The 11,791-nt window shown below is 41.3% G+C and overlaps 1 protein-coding gene across 1 annotated transcript; it reads right to left on the reverse strand.

Moving 5' to 3' along the window:
- Positions 1–685: 685 nt before the first annotated feature.
- LOC134186947 (uncharacterized) lies at positions 686–11,791 on the reverse strand. The gene is made up of 3 exons (XM_062655047.1): positions 11,517–11,791; positions 1,792–3,864; positions 686–1,726 (listed from the first exon to the last, which is right to left on the reverse strand). Exons 2-3 carry the CDS (start codon positions 3,641–3,643, stop codon positions 1,059–1,061), a joined length of 2,520 nt encoding a protein of 839 aa, XP_062511031.1. The 5' UTR covers positions 3,644–3,864; positions 11,517–11,791; the 3' UTR covers positions 686–1,058.

Consider the following 11,791-nt stretch of genomic DNA (forward strand, 5'->3'; position numbering starts at 1 on the left):
TGTCCACAATTAGGATACAGCCCGCGTCCAGGCTGTTTACAGACGTTATCCCGTATATTGTGCTAGTGCGCTAGCTGACGTTGTGCGATTCTATTCGTACAGGTACCGTTACGAAGCCTAGACACTGGTGCGTATATCGGACACGTTCCACTGTCTCTTCGTGCAGGCTACCAGAGAAAACAGCGATTGTAACTCAAATTACCGGGGAGTGTCCACAATTAGGTACACCTACCCTACTTTTGTATGGGCCGCCATTTTAGATTCTTCGCATCCCTACATAGGGAGTGCGATCACTAGCTCAGTACTACCAGTTAGGCTAACATCGAATAAGTGCATGCTAAGTGCTATTCTACCTTTGTATAGTCTACTAATCTGATTATCTAAAACCACTCGTTACAGTAGCCACATTAGATTAATTCTAAATTTAATTAAGTATAACATTTGGAGTTTGATCACTAAAGGAGTGACGGTCGGCCGGCTGTAGAATAGATACTTTACATATACATTATCATATGGACAACAGGGCATAAGTTTGTTATGTCTAGATCTCTGTCATGGTTACCATGTCTGCACGTTAACGTAATTTCCATGTTTACAGCATCATATTGAAAATAAAATATCAGTGAATAGACAATTCAAACAAAAAATGTGTAAATAAAATACTTATTAATTAATTAAATAAATAAATAGAAACATCAAATGCAAATATTGACTTAAATAGACACACAAGAACGCCACATGTTTTCTTGCAGATCAAGATGCGTTATCTGTAAAGCTGAGATTCAATTTCAAATAGCTATCAGCAGTTCAATACAAAACAACTAAACTTTTGTCTTTACTGTATCTTCTAATCTACACACAGTATTTGTATAATAAAATTTTCTCAATTTCTGATAATATTTCTTCTGGATGATATTCTTCTATATTGTAGCTGCACACAACAATAAGGCTGTAAGTTTGTTGTCTTGTTTCTCTTATAGATAGTTTCTTATTCGTTTCAGATCAAACAACAACAACTGTTATGTACAATATATCACTCTGTATGACTCAAGTTCCCATCAGTTTGTGATAGGTTGAGATTTGATCTTTCTCCTGACTATTGCTCCCACTCCAGCTTTATCACAAGCGACCAACAACTGCTGAACAGTAGCTTGTTGGGTTTGATCTATCCAGGCTGACAAAACTTTACGTAATTTTACTTTCAAATTGTAAATTGGTTGGTCACATTCTTTCATTACTCCCCTTGTCACTCCAAGGTAAGTACCAATTTCACTCCAATAATCTCCGACATTTTCAGCTACTATTTCTATGATGACTGGAGTCACCTCAGAGTCACCATGTAAAGTCGTCTCCTCGGTGTTTTGTACTAACCCAGATGCTGCATCAGGTAACATCAAGTGACTCAAATGCTTTTGACGCTCAGATGGAATGCGAGCAGCAAGTAGAGCATCATACAATTCACATACCATCAATTGGTTGTCTCTTGACTCTAACCACTCACTTAATATGCGGAATGCCGGTGGCTGGACAAAACTGGAGTCAGAAATGGTTTGCTGTAGCTTTGATAACGTAGACTGGTCAGAACCAAATATGATAACTGGTAGGTTACGCCAGAACTCTCCAACATCTGCTGCTATCTGGTGGAGATCCATTTGATCCACTGGAGTCGCACTTTCTGAAGACAAAACGTGACATAAAGGAATACCTTTCTTTACACTTGGACACACTAAATAAATACAAAAATACATAAACACATTCTATGTGAAGACAAGATTTGTGTTTGTTGTTTACCCTGTTGTAGTGCTTGGATGTGTTTTGACATCTCTCTACTGTATCTTCCTGCTACAGCATCTACAGCAAATGATCCCCAAGATTCATGTAGCACCAACTGCTTAGGTCGTCTGAGGAGAGACTTTCTACTTGTGCTAGAAGAACTTCCACTGTAGATGAATCTATCAGGGAGAACACCAGGAATAGACTGGAGAAGATCCTCCATATCTGACACACAACGAAGAAGAACATGCCACAATCTGCCAACACTGTGATGTGACTTGACTACTCTACCACTGAGACATATAGAGCCAGGTGAAGTATTCTTGCTGCAATTGAAAAGCAAAGTCACTGCACCATAACACATCAGCAGTCCACTGCTCCAGTGACAAATATAATTGGAGTGACGATGGCAATGAGCAGACAGTCGTTCAAACAAACCCAATGGACAATCATATGCAAATGAGTATTCGACAGCAACTTGCATGACTCCATGTGGTATACCTAGAGGCCAAAGTTCACTAACATCCTCTGGTTTCTCATCATTGAGTAACCATGGCAACAACAAGCCAACATTATGTTGTTTTAGCTTAGAAATCATTTCTTTGCAACTGTCTGTTTGCTCTTGATGACGATTTTGTTCTATTGTGTGACCAGATGAATCTGATGTCGGGTTGGTGCTACTTGGCCGAGTTAAAGTGATATGACGTCTTCCCAGAGCGTGTGCCAGTTCCTGAACTACATCATCTGATGAGCCAGTTAGATAACCAAAGTCGAGAGCAAGAAAAAGCTTAACGAACACGTCAACATGACGATCTGCAGTAAGATCGAACTCACTCCACAGTGCCAGCAGCATAGATATCCTAGCAATGCCATTACAAACAAGATCAATTTTCATCTCCTTAAACTTCTGAGGACCTACATCTGCCCCAATAAACCGATCATCATATTCTAAAGATTCATGATCATGCCTGAAAACAGCCTTCAGTAAAGTGACCACAGATGGTGGTTCAGGAAAGAGAACTTCTGCTAAAGTCGGGTGATGAGAGTAATACAGAATGCTTCCTACCTGGTTCAGATAGTTTAGCAACTCACGACAGCTTTCTTCTGTCAGTCCATGCTCTACACACAGTTGCATTGCATAAGAGACATCTGTAATGGGGACAGACTTGTGAGGTTGTGAAGTAATCAACTCGTCTTCTACAGTCACCCATGACAACGGCAACTCTGTGTGCAGTGAAGGCAGCAGCCTTTCATTACCACACAGTTCTCTTAAACGATTCTTCACACTGACCACTCCCTCGTGTGTAGCTGCACTCGTCAATAGAACATTTTCTTCAACAGTTATTCGCTGAAAGTAAAAAAATTGAAGACGTTCTGATACGTATTTGTTTGGAAAATCGCCAGCTGCAATGATTCGTTTCATTCGATCAATCTCAGCTTGTCTGATCTTCAAGAATTGACGTAGACAAGTGTGCAGATGTTCACTCCACTTTCTACTCATTTCTTCTCTTGACATGTCGACTATCAGATCAACTTTACTGACAACAATTGCAATGTGAGCTCTGCTGTTTCTGTCATACACAACTTGCAGGAAATCTGCAATATTTTGTCGAAAACATTGTTGAGTGAACTTATACTGATTGCTGTCAACAACAATCAATACCAATGAATTGTCACTGATAAACAGCTGGTTAGTTAGCATGTATGCTCTATGGCCACCACTGTCAATGACTTTGCATTCTATTTTATCATCCAGCTTCATCACTTTTTCTACTACCCCTATAGTTCTCTCATCGGGTTCTGCCAGAAATGGGTTACCACTCTCCAGTGCTTCAACGAAGCTTGTTTTTCCTGCCATTGTAGTTCCCATCACTAAAATCTTTATTCTGCCACGTCGCACTCCACCCACCTTATCCAGCTCACGGAAATATTCTCTTATAGAATCAATGCCTTGGTTGCACACTTCAATGGGTGGAAACACTAATGGGCATCCATACACTTTCAATTTCTTAAGTTGGGAGCTAAAGACAAATTCCTTAGAAAGATGAGTGACTGAAGTTCCTGATATGTCGACCTCCTCAATTGTGACTTCTACAAGTACATACAAAACAGAAATATTGAGTAAACAAGTACATATAGTGTAGACTAAAACCCAACAATCATTTTACAAAGAAACAAATACAGGTAAGTTTCAATCACTTCATTCATTAGACATCCTGTCTTATCATCTTGATAACACACTTCATCTCTGTTTTACTCCATTATTATTATGCTACAAACTATTATCTGTTAGTGTCACAGGTAACTGCGTCCTTAAGCACGCGCTCAGCCGGTCTTGCTGTTAACTCAAGTTGATCTATTTCAAGATACAAGACAGACTAGTCATAGGAATAATGAATGATCGTATACAGCAACGACTGTTGGCAGAAGGAGCTGGCATTCAAGCAAGCGTATGAATTAGCGATTGCACAAGAAACAGCAGAAAAGAATACCGCAGAGCTAAAGCAGAAGGAAGCAATGAGTACACCTGGCAACCCAAAGGGAGTGTCCGTACACCAGTTACAGAAGCAACGAGTACTCAAAGCAGGTAATTACACAAACCGACTGACAAGATATCCAGTTGTTGTTATCACTGTGGTACACAGAGACACATACAGTTCGAGTGCTGGTTCAAGAATGTCAAATGTTTTGGCTGCGGCAAATTGGGCATGCAAAGGCTGTTTGTCGCACAGTGAGAAAAACGGACCAAAAAGAGGACAGTGGTAGAGGTACATACAAATCGGCTATGAGGAGGCGCAGTCAGATACAAATGAGGATGAGGACGTTGAGTGGATTAGTGGCAATATTTACACATTACACAAAGGACAAGAGAAGCCTATGAAGACAACATTGACTGTACAATGGACCAGCCACTGGAGATGGAAATAGACACGGGAGCGGGTGTCAGCATTGTGAGCAAAACAACATGGAAGTCAGTCTGGAAGAAAGATAAAGCACCTTTGAAAGGTACAAAGATGATGCTGAAGACATACTGGGGAACTGATACCTGTATGTGGAAAGCTGAAAGTGTGGGTAGCCACTCCAGATGGAAGCCGATTGTCTCTTCCACTTGTTGTAGTGGCAGGCTCTGGCCCAAGTGTATTAGGAAGAGACTGGATTCGACAAGTCCAAATCGATTGGAGGCAAACCCTCACCAAGGAAAAGTGGAAGGGTTATTGTTATTACACAGTCAAGTGTTCAATGGAAAGTTAGGCAGATTACAAAGTGTGGAAGTGAAATTACCAGTGACAGAAATGACGAGTCCCGAGTTTTACCGACCAAGACAAGTACCATATGCTTTGAGAGAGAAGATAGAGGAAGAATTGTTCGACCTCACAAAAGCCGGAATTATTGAGCCAATTCACTATTCGGAGTGGGCGGCTCCCATAGTTCAAGTGTTGAAAAACATTGGAAAGGTCAGAATGTGTGGAGACTATCGGTTGACAGTGAATCAAGTGTCAAAATGCGAGACTTATCCCATTCCACGCATTGAAGACCTGTCTGCTCGAATATCAAGAGGACAGAAGTTTACAACCCTGGATTTGGATAGAGCATATCAACAGCTTGTACTTGATGAGGAATCACGTAAGTATGTTGTCATAAATACCCACCAAGGATTATTTCAGTACAATAGACTACCGTTTGGTGTTTCATCTGCTCCCGGTATCTTTCAAAGGACGATGGAAACTAGGTTGCAAGCAATTCCAGGAGTAGTGGTCTACTTAGATGACATATTAATAACAGAAAAAAATGAACAAGAGCATTTGTCTAACTTAGATAAAGTATTGACAAAATTGGAAGAGACTGGACTAAGGCTGAATAAAGACAAATGCCAGTTTATGCAATCAGAAGTAGTGTATTTGGGACATGTCATTGACAGGACAGGGTTACATCTGGACAAGGGGCAAATCCAGGCAATTACGGAAACACCCAGACCACAAAACGTTACAGAATTTACCAACAGTTCTAGCTCCACTACATAGATTGTTACGAAAAGGAGTAGAGTGGAACTGGTCATGTGAACAAGAACGAGCTTATCGCCAATCAAAACAACTGTTAGTGTCAGCCACAGTGTTAACACATTTCGATCCACGGCAAGAGTCCGTCGTAACTTGTGATGCTTCGTCGTACGGTTTAGGTGCTGTATAGGCTCAGAAAGGAAAGGATGGAAAAGAACATCCAGTAGCATTTGCTCGAGAACATTGATGAAAGCGGAGAGGAATTATGCACAGGTAAGAAGCATTGGCAGTAATTTTTTTTGTCTACAAAGGTTTCGCCAATATGTGTTTGGTAGAGAGTTTGTGCTAGTCTCAGACCATAACCACTGGCAGGATTGTTTGGGGAAATATGCCTCTACCGCCAATGGCATCAGCGAGAATTCATGGATGGGCCATGATCCTATCAGGTTACAGTTATAAGTTGCGACACAAACCAGGCCGGGACATCGGTAATGCAGACGCCTGCAGTCGATTACCCTTACAACTATCGTCGACAACTGAGGAAGAACAACCAGAGACAATTCAATTTTTACAGCAACTGGAATCGTCACCAGTATTGGCAAAAGATGTTATAAGATGGACAGAACAAGACTCTATGCTGTCTAGGGTACAATATTATGTTCATCATGGTTGGCCCCATAAACCACTAATTAAAGTGTTAACTCCTTACTGGCGAAGAGCAAGTGAATTATCTATAGAAGAGGAATGCGTATTATGGGGGTACAGGATGATCGTACCACCAGATGGACGCCACGACGAAAATTACGGTGAAAAGTTAACAAAAAATTTCTCAACTCATGGAATTCCTGAAAAACTGGTATCAGACAATGGGTCAGTATTCACCAGTCAACAGTTTACCGATTTTGTAAAATCGAATGGAATAGACCACATTAAAACAGCACCGTATCATCCGTCAAGTAATGGGCTGGCGGAAAGAGCAGTACAAGTATTGAAGAAAGGACTGTCCCTAGCAAAACAAGGAACACTGACATATCGCTTGACACAAGTGTTGTTCAGCTACCGGATTACACCGCATTCCACGACAGGAATATCGCTTGTGGAATTATTAATGGGTCACAAATTACGGTCACGTTTAGATTTGTTACACCCCAACTTGGAGCAAACAGTACAGAAAAAGCAATGGCAACAGAAACAATTCTACAAGGGTAACCGAAATAGAATGATAGACCTTTACAACGGGGTGAGAGTCTACTTGCGCAATTACAACAGAGGTCGCCCTTGGGTAGCTGGTGTGGTTCAGTCCAAAACAGGCCCCCTATCATACACTACCAAACTGGAGGATGGGAGGGTAGTCAAATGACAATTAGATCAGATTCGAAAACCTTACAATTGGAAAGACATGAAGGAGGTGAACCAGAAGACCTACTGGCGGAACCAATACATCCAATGGATAAACCATGTTCAAGAGCAATGGTACTGGTATTGCCGGGAAGACCCGAAGAGTAGGTTGTCGCACCAGACTTACCAGAACAACAACAAGATGGAGTTGATAAACAAATAGAACAGGACGCGATGGCATCATCGCCGGAGATTAGCACAGGACCAGAAGACTTAGAGACACATGTGGAACCAACTACAGCATCAAAGCTACATGCCAGCAAAGGAGTGACTCCAATCCGCCGTTCCAGCAGAAGGAGAAAGGCACCTGACAGACTGAATTTTTAGTAGATTAGACTATTGTGTTGTACTATATACCTCTTAATTGTTAATACCAGTCACATAGTCGGGGGGTGGGGGGGGGTTGATGTAGTAGATACATCCGAGAAATTGCATTGTGTTAGTTCAGTCATTGACCGGCATTTAGGACTAGCCAGTCATTCTTGAAATAGATCGCCTTGAGTGAACAGTAAGACCAGTTGAGTGTGTGCTAAGGACGCAGTTAGTTGTGACACAACCATAGACAATTAAATTTTTACAGCAACTGCAATTGTCACCAGTATTGGCAAAAGATGTAGAAGATGGACAGAACAAGACCCTATACTGTCTAGGGTACAAGCATGTGAATTATCTACGTAAAGAAGAGGGATGCATATTAAGGGGGTACAGGGTGATTGTACCACCACAAGGGTAACAACGAGTTTTGGAGGAGTTACATGCTGGTCATCCTGGTGTGGCACGGATGAAAGGCTTAGCCAGAGCAATAGTCTGGTGGCCTGGACTGGATGGAGACATCGAATGCAAGGTCCAAAGTTGTTCTCGTTGTCAAGAAACAAGGAATGCACCACCAAAAGCTCCATTGCATCCCTGGTAGTGGCCCCATCAGCCGTGGATGAGGGTGCACGTGGACTACGCTAAACCCTTGCTAGAAAAAATGTTTATTGTATTCATTGACGCACACTTGAAGTGATTGAAGTCGAACCTGTAGAATCAGCGACTACAAAAACTACGGTGGAAAGTTAAGAAAATTTCTTAACTCATGGAATTCCTGAAAAACTGGTATTAAACAATGGGTCAGTATTCACCAGTCAAGAATTTACCAATTTTGTAAAATCGAATGGCACAGACCACATTAAAAGCAGCACCTTATCATCCGTCAAGTAATGGGCTGGCGGAAAGAGCAGTACAAGTATTAAAGAAAGGACTATCACTAGCAAAACAAGAAACATTGACATATCGCTTGACACAAGTGTTGTTCAGCTACCGGATTACACCGCATTCCACGGCAGGAATATCGCATGAGGAATTATTAATGGATTACAAACTACAGTCACGTTTAGATTTGTTACACCCCAACTTGGAGCAAATGGTACACAAAAGCAATCGCAACAGAAACATTTCTACAAGGGTAACCGCAATAGAATGATAGACCTTTACAATGGAGTGAGAGTCTACGTGCACAATTACAACAGAGGTCGTCCTTGGTAGATGGTGTAGTTCAGTCGTAAACAGGCCCCTTATTATACACTATCAAACTGGAAGATGGGAAGGTAGTCAAACGACATTCAAATCAGATTCGGAAAACCTTACAATCAGAAACACATGAAAGAGGTAAACCAGAATACCTACTAGTGGAACCAATGCATCCACAGGATAAACCATGTTCAAGAGTAATGGTACTGGTATCGCTGGGGAACTTGAACAGTGGCATGTCGCACCAGACTTACCGAGCAACAAAAAGATGGAGTTGACAAACAAATAAAACCATTGCCGAAGATTAGCACAGGACCAGAAGACTCAGAGATACACGTGCAACCAACTGGAGCATCAAAACTACATGCCATGCAACAAAGGAGTGACTCCAGTCGCCCTTCCAGCAAAAGAAGAATGGCACCAGACAGACTGAATTTTTAGTAGATTAGACTATTGTGTTGTACTGCATCCCTCTTAATTGTTAATATCAGTCACATAGTCAGGGGAAAAAGATGTAGTATATAAATCCGGGAACTCGTATTGTGTACATTTCAGTCATTGACCAGCATTTATGACTACCCAGTCATTCTTGAAATAGATCGACTGTTAAATCTAAATTGTTGTACTGTTACTGATGGCTTCAGGTTGAAATGTTCTGTCAATGTCTGTAGTATTTCGTCGACTGACTTATCTTTAGGCTTCCACTAAACTTCCTAGACTTCGATACGTGCGACCTCCAATCACGCTTACTAGAATAGCTCTTTGTCTATCAGCGTCGTCTATGCCATTTGCTGCAAAGTATTGTTCTAACCTTTCTGCGTAAAGTGGTCATTCTTCCTTCGATTCGTCAAACTCTGCTATTTGTACAAATACTGCCATCATCCTCGTCGCCAGATGTCACAAGTAACTGCGTCCTTAGGAAGCGTTCAACAGGTCTTGCTGTAAACTCAAGTCGATCTATTTCAAGAATGACTGGCTAGTCTTAAATGACGGTCAATGACTGAAACGTAACACAATACAAGTTCCCAGGTGTATGTACTACAGTTAGTCTACTAAAGACAACATTTATCATATTCACATCAGAAAGCCGCAAACTTGCCAACTACATGCATGCCACACTTACCATCCATAATTAAGACTAAATCATCCAACACTCTAGTTTAATCTTACAACGTAAATAAGTTAATGACTAACTAAAATGGTTACGGATTTTATTGTACAAGTACAATCTACAATGTGAAATGCAACTAATTTATTAGTAAGTCACTTTTGATTAGGAAATGATGACAAATCATCTATAAACTTAATTTGCTGCAAGTTGTCAAGTGTATTCCTACGCTTGCTAGGATTATTCTTAGAGTATCGAGGCATTACTCATAGCAACGGGTTGTCAAGTCAATACAACAACGACTGAATACACCTAGCAACACCTCTGTATTGCAATGGTACAGGGACTTTCACTGTTCTCTGTTCTTCCTTTGGGGAGTTGACATGTCCATCAATCAAGAACACACGTCACTTCACAGGTCCATCACTGAGTACAGTCATGTACATAATATACATGAATGTAAAATGAGATATTTTCTTTGAAGTTTGCAGGCGAATTGTACAGTTTATTTCACATAATACCCTGCGGTTTTCAGTTAGTACCATGTGGTTTTGTTCAGTATAATTGCTTTATTGGGCACAAGGCAAAAATTACAGAACAACACAATCTACTTCCAATTATATTCCAAAAGGTAAATTTACTACCACATTTCCAAAAAAGGTGCCCTTCTCCTTTTTCCTTGAGTTTAGTCCCTCCAGTTTCAGTATAATTGACATATTGGCAGCTGCTGATAGTCATCTGTGATTTTGAATTATCTTGGTCTTCGTTGCTTTGGGAGGGCTTGCAGTTTTTCTTATACCAGTATATCATGACTGCATGGCACAAGGACTTTGGGAGTACAGAATTGCTTCTGTTTCCAGTTTGTCTCATGATGAGTTGTTCATCCACATTTTGGTTAAACAATTCTGTAAGAACAAAAAACTGTCATGGCCCAATCTTCAACACATGCCTGGAATTGTCATACGGGCACCGGACAAGACTAGCGCGAGAGAGTCTGGGGACGAGGCTAAGTGTAAACACGTTTGCAGTTTCGAAAAACTTGATCTTGTCGAGCATGCTGATACGCCGCGCACGTCTCTAGCGTCGATATGGGCATGGAAAATTGTCACTGACTGCTTAGGGAACTTGTCTACTAGTGCTAAGTTACCAACTAAAGCTATTACAATCGATTTTGTGATTTGCATTGGCTTGGATTAGAAAGTAGCCCGGATAAACAGCGGGGCGCTAGAGGGTTAATTAATGATAGCTTGCTTGTGTTGTACTCTGTCCATGCATAGAAATGTTGTACAGCTAACATATTAGACCAAACACAAGCACTCTATGTTGCTCTAGCACTTCACCGCAAAGCCAGCAAACCCCACTCCAATGCCCACGCCCACGTTTGAAACAACCACGCCCATAAATACTGCCATTTAGCCACACCTACACCACCACGCCTTTGAGATATTCTGGGGAGAACACGGCCCGCATGTATGGTCTAAGTCGGATAAACAGCCTGTTCTCAGGGACTATGCGGCTGTAACTCCCTCAAGAGAACTTCTGAGAGAACTTCTGAAGCGCTGTTGGTTTTGGGCTCGACTGCATCAGCGCTTCCTGGGCTTGTTCTTGAGGGAGTTACAGCCGCATTATGCCATGGTCCCCTCGGTCAGAGTATCTATCCTATACGTAAATAAAATTAGTGGTATCACTCTCTAGTTATGACAGTCACAAGTAATATTACCATTTACCTGTATTTGGTACACTTCCTATACCACAATTGCTTAGATCCAATCTCAACACGTTCAGTCCATTCCATACGTTGTTGGGAAGACACAACAATCTCTTGTTACCAGATAAATTCAATCTTCGTAAATGTTTCCACTGTAAACATGAAAATGTGGGAAATACATCTAGTCTGATTTCTGACAAATCCAGCTCTTCTAGATCATGAAGATCATTCCATTCAGCTGGCAGCTGCTGTATGTTACACCTACTCAATCTTAACTTTTTCAACTTGGTAAGA

The sequence above is a fragment of the Corticium candelabrum genome, chromosome 11 (genome assembly GCF_963422355.1).
Source record: "Corticium candelabrum chromosome 11, ooCorCand1.1, whole genome shotgun sequence".
In the NCBI taxonomy this organism is placed as follows: domain Eukaryota; kingdom Metazoa; phylum Porifera; class Homoscleromorpha; order Homosclerophorida; family Plakinidae; genus Corticium; species Corticium candelabrum.